This window comes from Cheilinus undulatus, linkage group 16, assembly GCF_018320785.1.
Source record: "Cheilinus undulatus linkage group 16, ASM1832078v1, whole genome shotgun sequence".
NCBI lineage: Eukaryota > Metazoa > Chordata > Actinopteri > Labriformes > Labridae > Cheilinus > Cheilinus undulatus.
The window spans coordinates 12,708,074-12,732,364 of record NC_054880.1 but is presented as its reverse complement, the minus strand read 5'-3'; the positions used below and the strand labels follow the sequence as shown (position 1 = coordinate 12,732,364).

Here is a 24,291-nt window from a genome sequence, read left to right as displayed (position 1 = left end):
TCACAATCTGTTGTGATAGTATCTGATCAGATGTATCTGCCACTGGAGCATTGCTTTCCCATTATCAGTAGGACGTATAGCAGCCTAACCACTTAGCACTGGACTTGCAGCCTGTTACATTAAGCTCTAGCTAAAGCCTGGCCAATATTTACTTTAGTTCCCCTTTTTACTCGGCCATCGCTCTTTTTATTTTTATTTACCTGATTAATTATTGTCCCTTCTTGTCTTCCGGTCTCAGCCACGGTATCTAATGGTACCAAAATAAGCTAACTGGTTTCTTATGAGCTGAAGGCTACTGTGTGAACCAGTGCCATAAAGCCTTACACACTCACAGAATCATCTAAAAACTGGCAACCAAGGCACTTTGTGGAATCAAAGATTGACTTTGAAACCGCCATATTAGGAGTTAATACATGTTGTTGCTTTGAATCAGAGAAATTGAAAAGCTGTTTCTGAGTATATTCTGTTCTTTTCTGTTACAAATGAAGATTGCATGCATGAAACTGTCCATTAAACCTCCATCAAAATAGAAATCAAAGCCTCAGATAATATCTACACTTTGTAAAGATGCTGGTAACTGAACAAAGCCTTGTCATTGACAAGAAAAAACAATAGCTCAGGCATTGCAGCACACCGCAGTCAGAAATACAAAAGATTGATTCTGATAGAGCAGCATAAAAAAGTAGACACAATCAATGCTACATAGAAATACTCAGTGTTTGATACTCAATGATTGCACTCAATTGATTCTCTCCAAATAAAGACATCCAAGGCTTTTGTTGTGTGCTGGCTTCTGAGAAACCATGGCTGAGCCACTGAGTGACGTCAAACTCTCCTGAGGAGTCAAACTGAGCCTTTAAGAACAACTTGAATGGAATTAAGCATTTGAACAAAGCTTTTGTGTTCCTCCTCTGGTACTATTTGTTCAGATTTTGAGGCCTGGCATGCAGGACAACCTGCAGCATAAATCAGAGACGAGGTAAGCAGAACTGTCCTGCTGAGGGATTAATTTACCCTCCTGTCTTTCTAAAGTGCTGAAGTATCTCTTCAGTCAGACAGTCGCATCATTCTTTTCTCTGAGAGATACCTGCTAATGGCTGCATGTCTCACCTTGATGCATGTGGATTTGATGGATCAGTGTTTTTATAAGTCAGTGTTCCAGCAAACAAATGTGTGAAATAAACCAGGCCTGGATAAAACATTAACACTGTGCCTTACTGTCATTCTTGTTCCACATTTTAACAAGTTATTTCTAACAGTGTTTCAGTTTTTAATCCTTTTTATTTCAAATTTCTCCACTATCATAAATACTCCATCTATGTCAGCTGTGACCTTTATTTAAACCTTGAAAATCATTGGTTCCCCTCATGAACAATGACAGTTACAAAAAAAAGCACAATTACAACAATTAAAACAAACCAACAAGTTTAAGTTATTAGTGTATAAGTAGGGTATTTGAATGTTAATGTTCCATCAAGCCAAATAATAAAATGTTTTCAAAGTGTTACTGTTTCAGTATTACCTCCATCCAGTGTGGTCGAGTGTAGACCGTCAACAGTAACATCTCTAGCTGAGAGGGAAAGACAACATACATTTTGCTTTGCTGCTATTTACAATAAGATTAAGGTTTTTAAGTGAAGTCTGAAGGACATTGGAAAAAAATGTAATTCCTAAACAGTAGGCTCAGCGTCAGCTAAATGAGACACAATTGTATCATCTGCATATAGATGTACATTACTGTAGTAACTGTATGTGGGAGACGATAAGAAAGGGGTCTGTCTGCAGACCTTGTATCTCTGATGGCCACTCTCACAGACTGATCATCTGAGATGTTGTATATCTCTGAAAGGAAGAGCTGTTTTTTTGCCAGTACAATGAATAACCAGTTTTAGATTTTTTTTAAATTCAACATTATTCAAGCAAGTCTGGCAGTTAAATTCATGAAATGACCCCGACTCAAACAGTACAGACTAAACAACTTTTCATACATAAAACATATGAATTATGATAATAAATCATGTATAGACCCATCTCAGAAGTAGTTATTCGAACTGTGTCTTGCTTTAGCTTTGAAAGCTTTAGCTAAAGCTAACATAGCTACATTTGCTACATAATATACACAACCAAATAAGCCAAAGTAATTCAGTTAGCTTTAGCAACATGAGTTTTAGCAATGTGAGTTTTAGCAACATGACCTTTAGCAATGTGAGCTTGAGCTACATTAGCTATAGCAAATGTAGCAAAAGCTAATGTAGCAAAGAAAGCTAATGTAGCAAAGAGTACACATCTACATAGCTTACGCAGCTGGTTTAAGAGCTTAGCTTTGTGAGAAAAATAGCTATGTTAGCGGCATACCTCCATTATCCAGAGCTAAGTTATCTTTTGCTACATTAGCGTTATCAAACATAGCAAAAGCTAACAGCTTATGCTGCTTTAGAAACTGTAGATACAGCACTACCCTGCGGTTTCATGTAGTTTGCAGGAAGTCTTTTAATACATGAAATACTGCACAATGTGCTGTTTTAAAGGCTCATCGGCTAGCAACTGGTCAATGTTGCTATAAACAATGACTGGCTAGCTCAAGAATGGCATCCATCATTGTTCCAACTATTTGTAGTTGTGCCAAATGAAAAGCAAACAACTGGGAAATCAGTTTTTTCAAATAAATGTTACGTCATTCCCAGTTCCGACTTCCAAGCTCCGAGGTAAATGGAACGCAGCATTAGATACGTAGCTTACATAACTGATGTGAGCTAAGCTTTTGCTAAATTAGCTTTATCAAACATAGCAAAAGCTAACTTAGCTTAGATACTTAGCTTACATAGCTGCTTTGTGAGCTTAGTTTTAGTTACAATAGCCACACAGCTCATTATCTAGAGCAAAGTTAGCCTTTGATAAATAAGCTTTAGCAAACATAGCAAAAGCTAACTTAACTTAGATATGTACCTTACATAGCTGTTTTTGAGCTTAGATTTACCAACATAGCTATATAGCATAGCATAGTATAGCATAGGCCGTTATCTGCGTAGCTTGTGCAGCTACGTAAGCTATGCTTGCTGCGTTAGAATGTTTTCATGGAGGACTTGGGTTTTTTTGTAAGCAGACTGTTTAGTCTGCTTTATCAAACATTTTGTGATCAGGCCCCCTGGGTCAAGTTTTGTTTTTTTGTTTGTTAACGTTTGCTGTCCTGTTACCTAAGCCCTTACTGGAAGTTTAAACCAATGCATACTGACATGCACCAAACAGCACCAGGACAGGGATTCAAACCTTCAACCAGGTGTAGAAGACAAGTGCCTGCCCTACCAAGCAAGGCACACCGATGCTCAATAAAGTTACAGTTTAGATTAAATGTTTCTACCTTTTGACATAGATGAGTGTTATTATGTTATAGATCTGTCATGTGAAGACAATTGAGGATTCAAACCCTTAATCCTACCACAAAAGATGGGGTTTGGTTAAAAGCCTGTTTATATGAATCACTGAAGGTTTGAGTGTCAGACTGAATCCTTAGACAGTCTAAGAGGATTCAGATTCTTAAGAACATTTGATATTATACCATTAAAAAGGACATATCATTTCCAAAAATTTAACAGCTCCAATATTATTTCTGCATAAATAAATATATAAACCGGCTCTGGATCTTGAAGAAAGGCTGAGACTGATACACGACCAAGCAGCTGAAGTAAAGAAAAGGCTGAATCAAAAGAAAGAGAGGAAGCCTCAGAGCCGTTTTCTCTTCTTCAGAGTCCTGACAGATGTCTGCAGTCTGTATGCATAAAAAGTCTATAGCTGACAATACTGCTCCAGTAAAACTCCACCCTGGGTCATGTAGTCAGCATTTCCAGCTCAGTGTTTGATCCAAACAGGTTTGCAGACAAAGTGTTCTCCATCTTTTCTCACAAAGAAGAGTATGTTGACAAGAAGACAAATAGTGACAGCAGCTAAAAAAAAACACCCTCTTTATGGTGTTTATGATTGGAAAAATGTGTCAAATTCCTCACATACCACAGCCACCTTCACTGGCGAATCAAATGCATAACATCTTTAACTCCTTTACACACTGAGCCGCCATGGCACGCTGTCATTTCTCCGTAGCAACAGGCTGACCCCGTTTCTATGGTTATGATGTCCCTCCTGCATTTCTTCCAGGACAGCGATGGCGAAAGGGAAGAAGAGGAAGGAAAAAGGAATGAGTATGTGGGTGCTGCTCAACTTATAGCAGGTGGTTCACTTAATCAGAGCAAACAAAGAGAGATCCTGGCAGCTAATGAGTGTAAGTGTGGAGGAGGAGAATTCCTACAAATGTAGATCACATGCAGTCACTTATAAGTGGTGCATGGAGTCAAAGGGGTTGAATGTGTCATTAACTTCCAGGTTTCGCCTACAAAATTGCATCATGACTGCACCACTCTATTGCTGTTATTTGTCAGTTGGAGTCGCCAGTGCTGTGTAAGCATGTTTGAATGTGGGTCCGTGCAGCCAGAAAGTGAGATGCTTTGTTAAAGCTCCACATAGAACTGTTTACGCCAAAACAACTTTAATGCTCCCCTTATTGTGTTGTTGGCCTATCACTGCAGATACGCACCGGCATCTGGAGACACTGAGCCATTATGTAGTTATCATAACTCCCAAGCAAAGGTCCCTTACTGCACTGAAAGATAAAGTTGGTAACAGCACGGCATAACTAGAGTAAAGATTAGCCTACTGTCTATGAGCACTGATGGAAGTTCACTGCTGTTTATATGACGCACAACCTTCCCAGAGATCACACAGCAAAAACTGGAGTGTTGAATTCTCAGTGTTAAAAATTTCAGAGTTGATTTTAACGCTCAAAATTTAATTTTAACTCCATTCGGAGTTAAATGGCCTTCAGTGTTGGAGTTATTTGACAGTGTTGATCTGTGCAGTGTTATTTCAATTCTGAAGAGAGTTAATTGATTTAAGCCCTACCCATTGTTATTTCAAATCTGGGGGGCAGAGTTTTCCCATCATGCCTTGGTGCAGAGTGTTTGGATGTATTTTAGATGTATTTTAGAAGTTTTTGAAGTTTTAGATGTATTTAGTTGTGTTTAGATGTTGCCTGTTGTACAGCTATAACTGTTGGAATTCCTTTGCTCATGTTTCTGGTGAATTATTGTTGTGTTTTATGGTAGACACTCTGCACCATGAGTGTAGCGGTCTATTTAGTTGGTCAAATCCTGACTGTTGGACTGGATCGCTGATTGAAAGTGGCAGTGCAAATGTCAAATTCAGGGCAAACACATGCTGTGACTGCCTCACTGCTCTGTACCTGCCATGTGATACCTCACATTACCTAAGAAGTGTGATGTGAGATGGTAATTTATAATTACTACAAATTACTTTGCATTGTATACAAAAACAACATTGACTGTTAAAAATTGACAGTATGGGAGATATTAATTTAACACTTTCCAGGGAACTTATGTAAACTCTGGGAAAGTGTTAAATTTAACACCATGGGGATTAAATCAACACTGATGATTTGCTGTGATATGGTTAATATTTTACACTGTAAGAGTTGTTAGTTAACACTTTGCTAGTGTTGAAATTTTAACACTTTACAGTGTTAATTTAACACTCTATCAGTGGTTCCCATATAAACCCTGGCAGAGTGTTAATTTTAACTCTGAGGGGCTTAAATTTGCAGTTTCAAATTTGCAGTGCAGGAAACAATTTTCCCTCTGTACAACTTTAAAACAAATGATATTTAAATAAGGTTGGTAAATGTTACTTTAACGTTGCTATTACTAAGCCATACCTGGAGTTAAATCAGTCTGAAATTCTCAGCTGCTTTTCTATCCATGTGTGGCGCTGTTACACGTGGGGATGGTAAGTGTTGTGGTTGTTTTTCTTAGAGTTTTCCTTAATTCAGGGAGGAAACATTGCCAAGGTTGTGCTTTAATGAACACATCAATATTGCTATTCTTTTACACACTGTTATGGTGAATATCTAATATGGATTATTAGAATCTGTGCAGGATGCTGCTGGGATTGGACACACCTGTTGTGGATGTGGGAGTGGATGGCACTCACTGAGTGGGCTGTAATGGTGAGAAAAAGATTAAGAAATGAGTCCTGCGCAGGGCTCTGCCCCAGCATGGATTGATGAGTCCAGGGTGGAAGAACTTGATTGGCCCACACAGAGCCCTGACCTCAACCCTATCAAGGAACCTTTGGGATGAACTGAAACAGAGATTGCAAGCCAGGACTTCTCATCCAACATCAGTGCCTGGCCTCATAAATGCTCTAAAGAATGAATGGGCATGAATTCCCACAGAAAGCCTTCAGAGAAGAGCAGAATACTTTTGTTGGCAGTACAAATTTTGTAGTTTTGGACACAGCTTATGTTTGTTTTTTAGATTTATTCTGTATATTTCAAGCCTTTATTTTGAAAGGTCAGTGGATAGAGTAGGAAATCCAGATGAGAGAGTGTGGAATGACATGGGGTAAGGGTGCCACAGGTGGGAACACTGTAGTCTCTCTGAATGGAGTGCAACCTGATTACCATAATCCACCTAGACAGCCTATGTTTGACTGGCCAACATTACCTTTAGCTTAGGTTCCAAAGATATGAGGATAATTTAAGATACTCCAAGTGAGATCACATTAGGCAAACAAGCCGACTGGATCCACTGGAGGACTAATTTGCATCACAGAGTTAAAAGTTAAAACAAAAACTGATCAATGAAATCCTCCAGTCTGTTGACTTTTCTCTCCCCTCAAACAGAGCCAAGTTAAAATGCAGCCTTCAGGTACATCAGCTTCGCAGCTTTCAGCTCTGAAAACCTCCTGAAAGACAGCTTGAAAGGCGGCGGTGTCACTCTGTGCAGGATTTTGGGGGTTTAAAGCCCTCTGAGCTGAATGAATAAAGCTGATAAATGATGTGGAGGGTGATTTTATATCCAGCTTGTTCCTCTACTTCTCCTTCCTTTCTCTGCTTGGTCCCTTCTTCTTCTTCCTCCAAGCTGTGGCTGCCTGCCGTTGCTATGCGACAATCGGAGTAACGAGAATCATTATTGAATAAGTCATTAACTTAAGGCAGTAGTTCAAGAGAGGCATTTCAGACCTGGAGACATGATCTTACTCTTAATTTACCAAGCAGACAGAACAAAGTATGAAACACAGTGTGATGCAGAGAGAGGTTTTCTGCTGCTCAGCCTCTCGTTGTGATGAGTGCTTATGACAGCTGATGATAAGTGGCTGCCAGATGCTGATGTAAAATGCCGCCGTGGAGGCTTTTCTCCTTCCTGGTCCCCAGAGTCCAGAGCCACACCCCAGCTCTTGACCCTGAGTGACCCCTGAAGCAATCCAATTCCATTTCCTGCTGCCAGCTGCCCTGAATGATTACTCTGACTGACTCCATTCATGGCAGAGGAAGGGAGGAAGAGGAGGAGAGTGAGAGTAAGCCCAGAGTGCGTGTCCATCCGTCTGTCAGAGTGTTTTCCTGCTTTTTTTTTGTGCCTGAGTGAATCGCCCCTGCGTTCGTGAGAGCGGGGTTCTGTTTGCTGCTTTGTGTGGGCGTCTGTGTTTGTGCGTCGTCTTTTATTACAGGTTTGATTTTGTGTCGAGGAGAGTCCCCTGGCAAAACAAACACAGACACCAATTAAAGCTGCCGCAGTGTCCCAGCCCCCTTTACATCACTAATAATGCTCCTGTGGAAGAAACAAGCTGCATTAACCCTTCACTACCAGTGTGTTTTTTCTCAGCTGGAGCTCTGCAGAAACACTTTCATGTGCCACATATTCACAACCACACGCTGGCCGTTCAGCACAAGGTCTGTGTTTGTGTTAGACTGAGCCTTCAGGTCCAGCAGTGGGCAGGCAGAGGTGGGAAGAAGCTACATCTTTGTTTTTAGACGGGAAATAAACAAAAAAGAAAGAGTGAGACTCCAATAATAAAAGCTTAAGAGTTGTTTTTTGTGTAACCAAGGCGTGTCTAGACAAGGGAAGGCCCAGCTAAGGCACCAACTTATGGTCTTTACACTCTGAGACCAGTTTTTTTGTCCAATATTGCTGAATGTTGACTGACTGAGTCATCCCACCATCACTATTCTTCTCAGAAGAGGGTTTTTTTTTCCTGCATCTGTCCAAGTCATTTATAGGGGACATATTTTACCCTTTCAAGACAATCTTATATTGTTCTCAGAGGTCCCCAAAACACACCTGTGAAGTATGTTGCAGAAAAAAAATCTCCAGTATTAAAATTTTGCATGTCTAAAGAAAAACCTCTGTTTCAGCCATACTCAGAACAAGCTGTTTCTGTGTCTGTGGCTTTAAATGTTACTGAGCTGTCTGACCGCCCCTGACTCCGCCCCTCTCAGGAAATGGATGTGGCTCTGCTGATCCTCCTCTCAGCTGCCAGCTGAGAAAAAAACCTGAAAAAGTCATTTTCGCATACAATGTCCCCTTTAAAAGTGCTTTAAATACACTATATTTAAATCAAAAAATCTACTTATATGCTACATATGCTAACCCCTGACTTTGCAAAACAGACTCCAGTCTGTCATCAGGCAAATCCATCTTGCAAAGCTCCAGTCTGAAACGTCTGAAAACAGACCCGACCAATCAGCATCATTTGAGGAGAATGAGGCGAGGCTGTGGGCGGGGTTTAGCTTTACTGGAAGCAGACAGCAACAGCTGGTGTAGCGTTGAGCCCTGATGTAACCGTAGTTCAGCAGCAGTTTTATCAGAACTGGACCACATTTCTTTATTAAATAAAGAGCAAAAGCAGCACTGCAAGCTTTTCATGACAGAAAAGATGTTTTTGCTATTCTAACATCCTGCTTTAGCATAAGTTTGCAGTCACTATGGGAGAGGTTTAGTTGTAATGGAAGCCAATAGCAACAGCTGCCTCTCTCTTCAGTCTCATCCACAGTGAATGACTGTACCTGCTGAGAGCCATGAGCGTTTTATAACTGGATTAATGTTTCTTAATGACACATCGAAAGCCAAAAAAAAAAAAAATACAAAATACAAAACAAAACAAAACAAAAAAACAGATAAGGAAGGATGTGAGTTATAGTGCTGAATGTTCCTGTCTGATGGTCTTTAAATTGTCTTAAAGCAAAAATCACACTCTGCCTCTTTTCCTATTGACTCTCTCCTTCTTCTCTTTTCTTTCTCTTTCTGCTACCAATAACCAAATAATAATTTATCTTAATCATCAAAAAGAAAGAATTTCCCTTCATATAAGTCACAGAACAGTCCTCTGCATATTGATTTATGGGCCTTCAGCATGGCAGAAAACAGACAGAATCATAGGCTATTCTTACAATGAGCAATAAAAACTGCATGATTTACCGGCACCAATGAATTATTATGACTACATAGCAAAAGGCTTGTCTCCATCAGAGGCTAAAAGTGTCAAACTTCCCTGGCGTTTTCTTTAAAAAAGTAGGCTATAGAGCATATATATTGTTGAGGAACAGTTGAAGTTCTTCATATTAAAAGGTCTGTCCAAAATTGCATAGACCCACCCAAAGCTATAATCCTGGCACCGTGCCTGCTTTAGCATCAGCTTTACCAGAACTGGTCCACATTTCTTTATCAAACATTATTAAAGAGCCACAATGAAAGCTTCTCTTGGTGGAGAAGATGTTTTTGCACTTCTCCCAAACAGCCTTGGTATGAGTTTTATCCACCATCAAGCTCCACCATTCACAAACAACATCAGCACCAGCCTGTCAAGCTCAGGTTACGATTAAAGCTGCACACCACCTCATTTTATCTTATTGCCCAGAGCGGTCCGCAGTGAATCTGACAGACAGAGTGCTCGTCCAATCACCTTCCAAGATTTTTTTGCTTTTTTGCAGCTTCATATATCCATGCAGTGAGAGATACAGTTAATTACAGCTGAGATACAGTCAGATTTCATCGGACATTTAAAATCTGTGCTATTTCTCTACTGTGGGTAAATGTCAAAAAACAATGCAGCTGTAGCTGTTCTGCCTCTCAACTGTAGAAAGCAGGGAGCCCAGGTTTGGCAGGGCGCAGAGAACACACTACCATGATTCTGAACCAGATTTAGGAAAGAAAATAAATGCTTGGACTAAAAGTAATACTAATACACCCCCATGCCATCACATGAACTGGCTTTTGAACTTTGCATTGATACCAGCATGGATGGTCTTTTTCCTCTTTAGCCCAGAGAACTCGACAGCCTAATTTCCCAAACCAATATGAAATGTGAAGACAACAGCACACTTTTCCACAAACTGGCAGCATTTTTTGACTTTTCATGGTAGCCTTAACTTACATTTGAAGATGCAGTGAGGTATTATGTTAATTTAAAATGCTATCTTAAGTGTTCCTATGTGTCTATGTTGATATACCTGATCACAAAATGATGGTGGTTTTTTAATGTAGTGCCTTCGTGGTCGGAGGTTGCAGACATAAAATGTTAATTTTCAGTCTTCCTCCTTACATGTAGAGAATTCTTCAGGTTCTCTCAATACTTTGGTAATATTATGGACTGTAGATGGTGTAGATGAGAAACATTATTCATAAATTGTTGGATTGTTTGCCCAAACAGTCTTCCACCATCATTGACTGTGAATTACTGAGTTTTCAGGAGCGGTCCTTTTAACCGAATCATGGTTTTACCTCCTGCTACCAATTATCCTACTCACCTGTTGATTGTTACAGGTGTTTTAGAGCATTCTCTAACTTTTCCGGGTCTTTATTTGCTCCTGTCCCAACTTTTTTGAAAGATGCTCCAAGCATCAATCTCAAATGTGTGTATTTTTTAAACAATACAGGTTTTTTTTCATTTTGAGTATCTTGTGCTATATTCACATGAATATAAGTTAAAATGGATTTGCAAATCACTGTAGTCTGTTCAACGGGGACCCATGAGGAGTTTCCAGGTCCAGTAGAGACCAGAATGACAGCCAGGTCCCCCCAGCCCCACTGCTTAGTACTGGTTTTGAACTGAGGATTCTGGACATTACAATGGACTCCTCAAGGCATATTTACAGACCAGTAAATCAATGATTTGGTTTCATAGATTAATTTAACATAATGAGGAAGGAAAGCTGTTGATTGTGACTTTAATGATTTGTGCTGCGAGCTTTCCCAGAATGCTTTGTGAGTAGCTTGCAGCATTAACCACAAAGACCACTATTGACAGCTTTTTTTCCCTCATTATGTGAAATTCCTCAGTAAATGTGTGACTCTAAAAGAAAAAAAGGGATAAGAGGCAAAGGGCATGTCTCTCATTGCCAGTAAGTGACTTTAATGCCTTACATTGCAATTGCATTGCCATTAGAATACCCATTAGTAAATGAATGTGTGTGAAAATGGCCGACATACTGTAAAGCTCTTTGAATGGCTGGAAGAATAAGAAGGTGCTTTTTTAAGTTAATATATTTACCATCTAGTGAGCATGCAGCAGCAGCTGATTGAACAGATGGGACGAGTAGGAGTAGTTCTCTGAGACTTACACATAGAAAAAATCAACGTGAATGGAAATGTCAACCACAAAGCTCTCACAGTGTCTTACATGCAGTAAAACCGATGAAAAGTTAAAGCTCTTGCTGTGATGTCACATGTGTAAGACAATTCCCTTCGTAAATAAGGGATTAATTTAGATTAACTTGCATTAAGTTTACACGTACAGTGCCTATAAACAGTATTACCCCTTGGATGTTTTACCCTTTTACTGATTTTATAAATCAGTTATGTCCAATATAAATATAAATGACAAAAAATCTATTTAATGTGTTTTTTAGTATAAAAACACCTGTGTCTGGAAGGTCCTCTCGCTGGTTAATAAGTATTCCTTGCAAACATTACACCATGAAGAAAAAAGAACACTCCAAGCAGCTCAGAGAAAAGGTTATTAAAAAGTAAAAGTCAGGTGATGGATACAAGAAAAATTTTTGCCCAGGTTCTTAACCAGTAAAAGCTTCATGGGAGAGTGGAAAAGAGAAAGCCACTGTTGAAGAAAACTCATTAAATCTCAACTACAGTTCACCAAAAAGCATGTGGGAGACTCCATGGTCAAGTGGAAGAAAGTTCTCTGGTCTGACGAGGCCTAAATGGTGCTTTTTGGCCATCTGACAAGACATTATGTTTGGTGGACAACAAACAGTGCACATCACCACAAACACACCATCCCCACTGCATGGTGGTGGCAGCATCATGCTGTGGGGGATGCTTTTCAGCAGCTGGCTCTGGAGGGCTCGTTAAGGTAGAAGGTAAAATGAATGCAGCAAACAGGAAAATCATTGAGGACAAGAAAACTGTGGCTTGGGAGAAGGTTTATTTTAGATCTAAACAATGACCCAAAGCAACAAGACCACAGGGTGAATCTTCTTGAGTGACTGAGTAAAAGCCCAAAACTCAGTTCAATAGAGAATTTGTGGCTGGACTTGGAAAGGGCTGTTCATGCCTGATCCCCATGCAACCCGACAGAGCTTGAGCAGTTTTGCATGAAGAATGAAGTAAAATTGCACAGTCCAGATGTGCAGGCCTGATTGAGACCATCCATGTAGACTCAGTGCTGTGATTGCAGCCAAAGGTATATCTACTAAATACTGACTTGAAGAAGTTAATAATTATGCAGTCACTTATTTTACTTTACATATTTTTATCTAATTGACATTACTGTGAAGAAATCTGTTTTTTAATTTGACATCAAAAAGGTTTTTTTTTGTTTTTTTTTTTTTTTTGTTTAAAATGCCTAATTATATTGACCATGATTAATTTTTAAAATCAATAAAGGGTAAAACATCCAAAGGGGTGAAAACTTGTTATAGGCACTGTGTCTGCTGCATTGCAGCTATATTAAACTATCTGCTGAGCTTGTTAGATGACACCTGTAGTTTAAAAGATATCAAATCTGAATGGAACCTGATCAGATATACATGAATAGTAACCAAACAGCAACTTTCATTAAAATCCAAAACCAGAGGACATTATGCTCATAGAATTCCCCTTTGTGACCCAACAACAGACCTCAGACTGCTCATTCTAAACTGAGTGAATTCTGCTTTAACACCCGGAGGCTCTAATTCACAGATAATGGACTGTGGCCACTGGTAGTTTAAAAAAGTCTGCATCATTTGCTTCCGCTATCTGCTCTGTCCCAAAGTCTACTTTCACAAAGCATACAGTGCTACTGATATTTAGACACAAGCATGCCCATAAAGTCATCCTTTTTCTGTTTGGGTCTGAACATGGAGAGTCATTTGTGCTTTTAAGGCGTGTGTCCATAGCCACAGTGTTTTTGCACTGGCAGCGCTCATTTTTAATAGAAAAACCAATAAAGTCCAGTATTTTCAGGGCTCATTTTTGCAGCTTTCACTTTACAGCTTTACCCACTTTATTGCAATAAGCAGCACAATGCTTTAAGATGTAAAAAAAAATATCAAGGCTTACAGTATTTATCGAAGTTTAATAAAGGGAAATGTTTCAACTATTTAACCCCCTCAGTGGCTGGTAGGTTATTTAAATTCACCAGACAATGCTCAAAAATACCAGCATTTGGTTGGTGGTGGGTACTACTTTCCCACCCTGAGACTGTCTAAAAAATGATGCTGTGGTTACTGCAGAGACTTTAACTTTTCTAGCCTAGCAAGAACAAATGCTGTCGAGAGACACTCTGAAGCCCATCATGTTCAGTCATCCTGATAAATTTCACTAACCTTGCAAAGCAGACGGATACGCCTGTTTCCGTGTTTCTCACTGGTGATTCCATCTTGCAAAGCTCCCGTCTGAACCGTTTGGGCCCGGTTAGAAAGTAACAGGACCAATCAGCGACAAGGGGCAGTACTTTCAGATGCGGCGGAGTCGTGACGTAAGCAAGCAGCAACAAGAGGCTGGTGTAATTATGGCGAAGACATTAGTGTGGATGTCGCTAAAGCGCCAGTTTTATCAGATTTAATGCCATTTCTTCATTAAAAGAAGAACAAAGAACAGCAGTGAGTTGTTTTCTTTTCAAAAATGACAAAAGTCACGTACTGACTTATTCCTAGGTAGCTGCGCACATGTACCTTGGTCACGGCTACGTCACGCGTTTTGTTACTCTGATTGGCCCGTAAAGATGTGACAGGCAGAACGTTCATCCATTCACACTCCGAGTTTTTTTCAAATCCTCTGACCTTTCCCAAACGCTTAGTATTGAATGTTTTCCAGATGGATGCGTGGAAAAAAAAAAAATCCATCCGGCGTGTCAGGTTAAAATTTCACATTATGTGGGAGAAAAGCAGTTAAAAGTGCCCTTCCTTGTTAGTTCTTCCACAGTGTTCTGCGAGTAGCTCATGGTGTAAACTAGGCACTTTTTTTTAATAAGGATACACTGCGTACCAAAAGTATTCATCCCCTTTGATGTTTGACTTTTTTATTGGTTTTATAAATCAGTAATGGATGATATAGTGTGGCTTTTTGACCCAAAAAAACCCAATACAATAAAACGTCTTAGTTCAACTGAAAACAGATTTCTACAAAGTAATGTCAATAAAATTAAAATATGTAATGTAAAATAAGTGACTGCTTAATCATTCACTCCTTTACGTCAGTATTTAGTAGATGCACCTTTGGCTGCAATCACAGCTCTGAGTCTGTGGATAGGCCCCAATGAGGCTTGCACATCTGGACTGTGCAATTTTACTCCATTCTTCTTTAACGTCTCTGTGTATCTTTCGCAGTATTCTTCAAGTCATTGTCTTTCACGAAAATAAATCTTCTCCCAAACCGTAGTTCTCTTGTAGACTGAATAAGATTGTCCTCCAATCTGCTGCATTCATTTACCCTCTACCTTTACAAGTCTTCTGGCTGCTGAGAAGCATCCCCACAGCATGATGCTGCCACCACCATACTCTGCAGTAAACACTGTATATTTTGGTCTCTTTATGCCGTTATTTAGAGAGGAGGCCTTTTTTAACAGCCTTTCTCCTTCATTATGTGAATATCTATGAAACAAAAACAATGGTTTCTGTTTTTAATTGAATACAGTGCTCAATTTTACAAAGTAAGCAGCAGAGGTGGTTAGAGTTCAGCAGCATTCTCTTCACTCATTTTCTGTTGTTGTTTTTGATTGAGCGCCCCCTGGCCGTGGAATTTTGTGTTTAAGGAAAAAATGCTTGTTATTGAGTCTCTTTCAAATCCAACAGGTTTCAGGCAAAGATTAAAAGTTAATCCCTGGCTTTAGAAACATAAAGTAAGCAGATTAACTGGGCCAGTTATACCAGTAAATTCACCGTGCAGCATTCTCATGTTGTTAAAAAGTCCTTTTTTATTTCCAAGGCTCTGTCCCTCACAAACACAGACAATGTGTTGTCAAAGTTAGATGTTTACAGCATTACAGACAAACCTCAATGTCACCAACACTGCAGAAGTAAATGTCAAATGATTTTCTCTCAGCTGAATCATTTTCAATGAACGTCACCAGGGGAGAAATATGTTCTGCATGTGAGCTGGTTTCCCTGCAGACCCGAGTCTCAGCAGAGCTGGAGTGCATCGCAGGCTGACTTTTGATTTAAGACTCTGACTTTCATGTTTTTCCATACTGTGAAACTCACTTTCCTGCTTTTACTATGCTATACCACCTCCTGCAATCCCACGTAGTTAATGCAACACGCTCACAGCTGTCCTCTGATGTCTGCAGAAAAAAAAACCACCTGGGAAAATGAAGGAAATCAACGACTGAGGACATGAGTCAGAAGTTAAAAAAAGGAAAATAAGTCATCAAAGAGGGGATTTCTTCCTTCATATGAGGAAAGGAACCAACCTGTGAACCATGGCATTAATGAGGATAAGAAATCAAGTTAATATTTCATTAAGAGGTCAACTGCAACTTTTTAATCACATTATAGAGGTGAGAGTGAGCGGAGGTCGTGTGGAGGATAATGTGATCCTGTTTGCCGCAAGCACTTCCAATAACAAAGGCTGCACCACACAGTGTTGGGGAAAATAGGACTGTTCATTCTCTGCATCTTCTATCAGAGCAGCAGGCCTTCCATTACTTTGTGAATGCATAATGTCACATTTCATTCGAATATTGCAGCTGGAGCGATTTGGCTTTTGATAAGCGGCTGTTTCCGGCTTGATTGAGGCAGTTATGTGTTTTTTCCCCCTTTGTGAAATACAGGCCTCCCACGAGCAATTAAGTAACACCAATTACCAGGAGAGTGTCCCTCCAGGGGTTTGTTGACTCTCTCTGTCTCGCTCTGTGTGCATTTAAACATCTGCAGCCCCTAAGTGTATTTGGGGTAAACGGAGCATCCGACATTGGTGCTCAACCACGAAACCTAATTACACCTCCTGCGGCATTACCATCTCAACAAATGCAAGCAAACACAGGCACAGTCAACAGGATTTCTCTGGGTTTCAACACACATTCATGCAATTGTTGTTCTTTATTAAGCCAGATCTGCACTGCTTTGTCGGTGATGTGTTCTGACAAGGTGCAGGCAGTAATAATGACTCGCAGCCACAGTGTGCACACAGGCCTTCAACGTACAAGTCTGCAGCGGCATGTAAACAGGAGTTCACTGAAATGGCGGCATCATTAGGAGCAGTGATGCAGGAGTAAACAAAAAGTCAGGTCGAGACTGTTATAAGGCAAACAGCATCCAACTATGTAAACAAAATGTATATTCCTGGAAAGCATATTTCACGTTTCATATCAAAACAACAAAAAAGGCGCACTGATCCTTCTTACATTGTAAGGGATCTTAAAGGGGCTGCTTTTGTGGTCAAAACTACAGAAGGACAAAGATAGTCGTTTAAAATGCAGAATGAAGGGTAAGAATCTGTTCAGCAAGTGTGAGGATTTTAATATTTAAAGTCAAGAAAACTGTCTTCCTCGCAAATTTAAGAGTGTAGATTTCAAGGAGTATTACATCAGTTTTCTGAAAGCTGTAGGTGATGAATTTTACATTTTAATCCAAAGGAAACTCTCACTGAGGACACAAATCTTTCCTTAGAGTGTCAAATTATGTTGAGCTAGAAGCCCAGAGAACAGATTATCTCTCCTTTCAGCTTCTTCTATCAGTTTAAATATGAAGATAGCACTAAAATGTACGGTGGCCCTAAAGATCAACAGCAAAAACATTTCACTGGATGAAAAAACATTTTAACCAACACACTGTATTTAAAGAATCATTTGAATTTAACAAATAGGTGCAAGAGTATCTGATATATTACAAAAAAAAAATATTATTTTTGTTTCATTGTTTTCCATTTCATGAAATCTTGTTGCCTACATGCTTTTGTTTGCAGAATACAATTTTCTATGCTTCCCCTCTTTATGTTTCACAATCTCTTGTTGAAACATTTTTTTATGTTTCATGAAATATGTGTTGCATTTTGTGAAATATGTTTTTGTTTCATTATACTTCATGCTGAATTAAATGCTTTCTTTTTTTTTTTTTTTTTTTTTTTTTTTTGCATTTCATTAAATCATTTTAGCTCCAGTTCTTATTTTTACATGAAAAAAAAATCTTTCTTTACAAGTTACAAAAGGTTTCAGTTTCCCAGACTCTTGTTTTTCTCCCACAAAATGTTTTTATGTTTCATTAAATATTTTTCAGTGTTTCGTAGAAAATTGTGTTTTGGTATATTTTGTGTTTCATTTAATTTGTGTTTTCCTTTTACAGTTTTTTATGTGTTATATATGTTTTTTTATGTAGTCTCAGATGTTGCATGATATGTTGGGTTGATGAATTATTTCTGTTTTTTAAAATATTTTGTATTTCATGAAATGTTTTATGTCTTAATTTAATTTTCTTTTTTTGGAGTAAAACAATTGTTGTTTGTGTTTCAAAGACTGCTGTAGCAATTCAAGCTTTTCTTCTTAACAAACTGTCCTTGGGTTTTATTTAATGTTTATTTTTTTCAATATTTAGTGTTTCAAAATCATGTTGAGAAAATAATTTGCATTTAGTGAAAATTTTTATACATTTAGCAAAACGTTTTTGACCTTTAGGGTGACTGTATACTTACACATCTGAAAGCAAAGTCACCCAAAAAGGAAGTGTTATAAATTTTTGATTTATAAAATATTCTTCTTCCGTAAAATATGCTTGTGAAATTGTCTAGATCAGCAATGCCAAACGTCAGTATGCTGCAGCCAAATTTGAGATCTGAAAATGTGAAAATCAATTTTTTTCATACACAGAGAATTTAAATGTAAATGCTCTGCTTTCAGATAAATTAACATTACTCACAAAATGTTTGTTGGATCAGAAAGCATGATAAATGAGCCACTGCATTTGTTTTATTATATAAATATTAAATAATCAAGATGTCTTTTCTTATATTTATCTAAATGTACTTTGTTGTCCAGCAGACTCTTTCCTAGCAGCATCGATGTTTACAAAGACTGATACATTCTTAAAAATCAGGAAGTGAGCAGCACAGATGCTTCACAGAGTGTCACTAGTTAACTCAACCCCAGTTAAACCATGACACTGACTGTATAGACCAAGCAAAATAAATGATTAAAGCGTGGCACGAGTTAAAACCTCTGCCTGGAATTTGTTACTTCTGAGTCTTGAAATAATAACACGTAATGAAGTATTTTCTGATCAATTAAAAGGTGATTTTCTTTTATTTCTATGATTTTTATTTATTGTAATTAACCTCTTTGAGGCCCACCAGTGGGCCCCAGCCCACTCTTTGGCAAGCACTGGTCTAAATACTTTTGTGTCTCCACATTTGGTGCAAAGTTTTTTCACAATTGTCTTTCAGGGCTACCGTAATAATGCCAACATGTTTGCAAAAATTAGATCAACTGTTGTAATTGTTCCTCTTATTCATGCTAGCTGTTGCTGGTCAAAAAAGGGTAAAAGTAACTGTTTTCTATAAGTTATTTCTTTAATTGCACTGCAGCCTTCAAATATTACTTTTCAGTGCAAAATTCTCTCTGTGTGTGGACAGGCAATGACATAAAGATGGAAGTTTTTAATAAAACGAATCTAACCAAGGCTGCACTCACATATTTTGACTCTGTATAAAACACATGTGCTTAATTTGAGCAATGCAGGGTCATCCATCAAACATCTGAAACTGGCTCAGCCATGCTATCAGGGTTTGACAGTAACAGTTTTCCACGTCGCCATCTGCAAAAAAATTTGTCCCTTAGGTGCCAACTTTAAAAACTATTTTTCCAAATAAAAAGTGGAGGGAATCATTGAGTAAGTGCTCTTAATGAAATATGTTAACTATGTGTTGCATTATTAGTTTCGGTGAGATGTGAAAGTGATGGACATTTTTTTTTCTAAACTGTGATCACAGCTGGACTTTTGTATATCAGGATTTGAAAGAGATTAAATTAAATGATAACACTTTAAAGTTAAAAAAGATTAATATAATGTTTCTGGTTACTTTAATAAGGCTTTAGTTTATGTCATAATTTCAATATTACACTGACATTTAACCTCATTGTTTCTTCATTACTCAAATTATTAGTCCAAACAACGAAGTTATTTATAGCTTAGGTGACTAAAATCATTAGCCTTCCATTTTTTCAGTTTACATTTAGGCTCTGATTATTTTATCTGGCAAGGTGCCTTAAAAAATCAAGAAAGTGAGAGCAGAGCTTATTCAATAACATGATTTGTCTTCTTATAGACACCGTACAAAACTATGATAAAAGGTAAAATAAGATGTGCTGAGTTAAAATGAGCTCATTGTACAAAGATATATCCATCATATTTTATTTTCTCCCCTGTAGCTACAATAGCAAGCCTCCAACAAAGGAGCCTCAAGTCAGATGTTGATGTAAAATATCTTAAATGCATCTCCTTTCACCTCAAATAAGCCTAGAATGATCACTATAATGCAGTTTTCTTCTTAACAGTGACCATGACCGTAGCCCCCATTCACTTTCATTATAATTGTGTTAAGAGTGGATCTCTCTAGAGCCAGTGAGCACAAAAGGCTGCGGCAAACAGACTCCTTCAGTGTGCAAAGGGGAATGAAAAAGATGTATTGAAGCAAACTTGAAAAAACGGTGGACCTGCCCTTTAAAATGGTCACATCAGCCATGTTTTATGAAGTCCAGAGTCAATGAAGCAGGAAACTGAAGAGCACTTTGTGCTTCTACTGACAAGCTTTATGGAGATGATGATTTTCTTTTTCAGCAGGACTTGATTCCTGCCTTCAGCGCCAAAATAACTAGAACCAGTTTGCTGACTGTGGTATTACTGTGAGTGACTGGCTGGCCAATTTGTTTTTTCCTGACCCCCGAAGGGCAGAGGTACTCATCTGGTCTAGCCTCAGGACCCAACACCATCTCCATTTCTAAAAATGTTTCAACCACTTAAATTAATTTCATGAAAAATTCTGCTGTTTGGACCTAAGATCGAAAAAATTTGAACAAAGATACACGACAAAACAAATGTTTACAAGAACACATCGTTACAGAAGCCCTGGGAGAACATGCATACATGTGTTTTATTTTTACTCTGTTTTGTTTTGATCAAAAATAAATTATTTTCTAGAGATCTTAAGAAATTAACTCATTATTATAAGAAAACCACACAAGTTCTTACAACATTATAAAAGAAATCCTTGAGAAAAAAAAAGCCAAAATGCACCTTTTAACACTGCTAAACAGAGTAAAATCACCTGTGTATGTATGTCCACTGAGGGCTTCCATATATTACAGAAAACAGCCTTGTGACCCATTTTAGGGTCCTAACCCATCTGATGAGAATCAGCATCACCTCTGTCAGGATGGAAGTGACTTCATTTGCCAGTACAATGCATTTCCTGTTTTGTGATTTTTTTATCCAGCTTTTTTCATAAACAAAGTTCAGCAGTTACATTCATAAGAAATACACACTTTGCAGACACTATAGACCAAGAAACATTTAAAAAGAAAAAATATCAGAGGTCTAATCTGGGAGTAAATTATGTATAGACCCGTTTTGGAAATAGTTGCAACAACAGTGGCTCACTTTAGCTTTGTTAGCTTTAATTAAAGCTAATGTAGCTATGCAAGCTACATAGTTAAGGTAATTACATAAGCCAATGTAGCTACATTGGCTCTAGCAAACATAGCATATGCCTAGTAGCTACATTAGCTTTAGTAAATAAACTAAAGCTTATATAAATAAAAGAATAAACTAACATAGTTGGCATAGTTTTATCAACTTTAGCTTTGCAAGTTAGCTACGTCAGCTACATTACCTAAGTAGCAAACATAGCTTTGTTAGCTTTAGCTTTAGCTATGTTAGCTGTGTTAGTGTTTTCATCAAGGAAAGAATGTCTTCATGTAAGCAGACTGTCTACTCAGCTTTATTAAATGTTTAGTAATTAGGTGTTGCGGGTTGGTTTTTGACTTTTGGTATCCTAACCCTGACCCTAACCCTGACTGGGAGTTCATAAGACAGATTGTTAATTTCTGACAGCCACTCTCACAGACTGTTTATCTGAGACACCGTACATCTGAGAATGGAAAAAGCTTTAGAGTTCGGGTAAGGGTTAAGGTAATGTTTCAAATACCAAATCAAAATGTTAAAAACCCGACCTGAATGACCTGATTACAAAATGTTGAATAAAGCGGAGTAAACAGTCTGCTCACAGAAAAAAACTTGTCCTCCATGAAAACATTCTAATGCTGCCAGCATAGCTTATATAGCTCCATTAGCTGTGGAGGCTAGATAGCTAACAGAGCTATGTAGTTAACAGAGACAAAGCAAAGCTCACAAAGCAGCTACATAAGCTATGTATCTACATTATCTGTGTAGCTAAGTTAGCTTTAGCTATGTTTGCTAAAGCTAACTTTGTTAGAAATAATGGAGTTACGTAGGTAACATAGCTAAGGCTAAGCTAAAAAAGCAGCTATGTTATCTACATAGCAATGTTAGCTCTCACTCTATTTGCTAAAGCTCATGTTAGCTAATTTAGCCTCATTGGATTATGTGGTAACACTAATTACGTAGCTAGCTAGCTAACGCTAATAAAGCTAAAGCGAGCCACAGTTCTTGTAACTACTTCTAAAACGGGTCTATACATAATTTAATCTCAGATTAGACGTCTGATCTTTTTTCTGTTTTATTTATGAAATGTTGTTTAGTCTGTAATGTTTGCAGTGTGGCTATTTCATGAATGTAACTGCCAGACTTTGTTTATGAATAAAGTTGAATTAAAAGAAAATCTAAAGCTGGAAATATGTTTCCCGACAAATTACAGCACTCCCTTTTCTTAGATAAAAGGTGTGTGAGAGTGGCCGTCAGAAATGTATGGTCTGCAGCCAGACCGCTCTTGGATATAAAACAGATTTGATTTGGAAAGTTTTAGTGTGTATTTATCATTTATTTTAGTGTGTCCTGAAATAGGAGGCATCTCACAGTAGTGCTATGCAAGAGGGGACATCTGAGATCTGCTGCCAGACTGTCTTGGCTTTCATAACACCTCAGCTTTGCCACAGGCTGATTGCACCCATGCTATGCCATATTGACGCACAAAAGGGGCCCCAACCAAACTGAGTGCATAAATAAAAATATACTTTCCAGGAGGTTGGCATTCCTGAATCATAAATTATTTCTTTACTGGCCAAGAAATATTGCACCTTTTGAATCTTAAATATTGAATTTATTTAGGGAAAAAGCTTTTGCCCCAAATTAGTTTCTTTTTGAATGCACATGGTTAGGACTTTGGCCCCATTCGCTTACATTATAATTGTATTAGGAGTGGATCTCTCAAGAGCCAGTATGCACAAAAGGAACAGCTGCAGCAAACAAAGACTCTTCCTACGTGTTTAGGGGCATGTTAGAGATGTATTGAGACACATTTTTAAAAATGCTAACCTGCCCTTTAAAGCTGTCCTTATCCACATCAGCTGTTTGAAATCAAAAGGCATTAAATCCCTACCACATCCTCTGTTATGAGAGAGCAAGGCTTGGATTTCTTAAGTACTTTTCTCAGTCTATAAATTCAGCTGAGCACTTCTAAATCCTCATCAGCTGCTGACAAATGTGAGCAGGACTCCCGGGTGGGGCTGGACCCTGCTCTCAGACTGATGGAGCCATACAACTTGGCTGCGTGTTTGGAATAAGCGAAGGCTTTCCTCCTCATCATCTCTCCCTTGTACATGGAGATCATAAGCAGGGTTGAGAGCAGCACACCCCCGAGGGTGAGCAAGCACAGTCCCGCTATCACACAGCGGTCCAGATGGGCCCCCACTCGCGCTTTCTCCCTCTCCAGACGCTCCATCTCCCGGGCGGAGACGCTGTCCGGATCAACGCGGATCTCCCGGGGCACCGTGTACGATATGGCGACCAGAGAGATTCCCGTCACTAGGCATGTCACCGCGATAATGAAACCATAATCCACAGACTTCCCTGAGCCGTCAGAGGACAGCTCCTCATCGGACAACAAGTAAAGTTCCGGGTACTCCTCCTCTTCCTCCTCCATCTCCTCCTCCTCCTCATACAGCTCACTTGAGGAGCTCTGACTCAGTCTGCAGGTTACTGAACTTGTCTCTATCAGCAGGACATCCTCCTCCTCTTCTTCCTCATGTTGCTGTTTGCATGTGAAGGATGTTTCGGTCTCGTGCTCCAGCCACGCGGGTCTCGGTGTCTCTGTCCGTGGTGCTGAAGCGTCTCCTCCGCCGGGATGAAGCGACTTTTCTCCGTTTGTGCTGCCACAGCAGCTGAGCTCGGGGATAGTTGGATTTTTTAAAACCAGGGTGGAGTCTCTGGGATCCGGTTGGTCAAAGTAAAACAGTTCGAGATTAGCCATTTAGAGGAGCTGGAGCCCATCCGTCTCTGCCGGTAAAACACGCAAAAAGAAACAAATAAGACTAGCTAAGACTGTGCTGCCAAAGTGAACGCACAAGCAGAAAGCCCACTCTCATTTCCCGTACATCTCCTGTGTGCACCGCAAGCTTTTTTTTAAAGTAAAGCTAAGCAAGTCCTAAATTAACTCCCAACACAATATAAAAAGCCACAACACTAAAACAGCAGCTAAGTAACATTTGATGGTGCAGTACTTACGCTTAACGCTGCTCCAAAGCTTAAATGAACGCCACTAAACGTCCATCCACCTGCTGTTTGAGGAAGTCTGATAATCGACTAAACGCGTTAGTTACCTCTCTCCCGTCTGTGGCTGCGCGCTCCCAGGCTGCTTCTGCTCCCTGGTCAATTAGAGGGAAAGGTTTGGCAGACCCCTCCCACGGACTGGGCTCCGGCAGACCGCCTCATGCTGCTCATTACCGAGCCAAGTGAAGTGGTCCCCGGCACGCGCACACCCATCAGATTGGAGGCAGGTGGCGGCAGACTGCATGTGGGCACGAGCGAGGAGGTATCTCAAATTATGG

General features: G+C 39.1%; 1 protein-coding gene across 1 annotated transcript; it reads right to left on the bottom strand.

Moving 5' to 3' along the window:
• Nucleotides 1-22,907: 22,907 nt before the first annotated feature.
• LOC121524138 (transmembrane protein 74) lies at nucleotides 22,908-24,087 on the bottom strand. The gene is made up of 2 exons (XM_041809381.1): nucleotides 23,969-24,087; nucleotides 22,908-23,740 (listed from the first exon to the last, which is right to left on the bottom strand). Exon 2 carries the CDS (start codon nucleotides 23,712-23,714, stop codon nucleotides 22,908-22,910), a length of 807 nt encoding a protein of 268 aa, XP_041665315.1. The 5' UTR covers nucleotides 23,715-23,740; nucleotides 23,969-24,087.
• Between the last annotated feature and the right edge of the window lie 204 nt (nucleotides 24,088-24,291).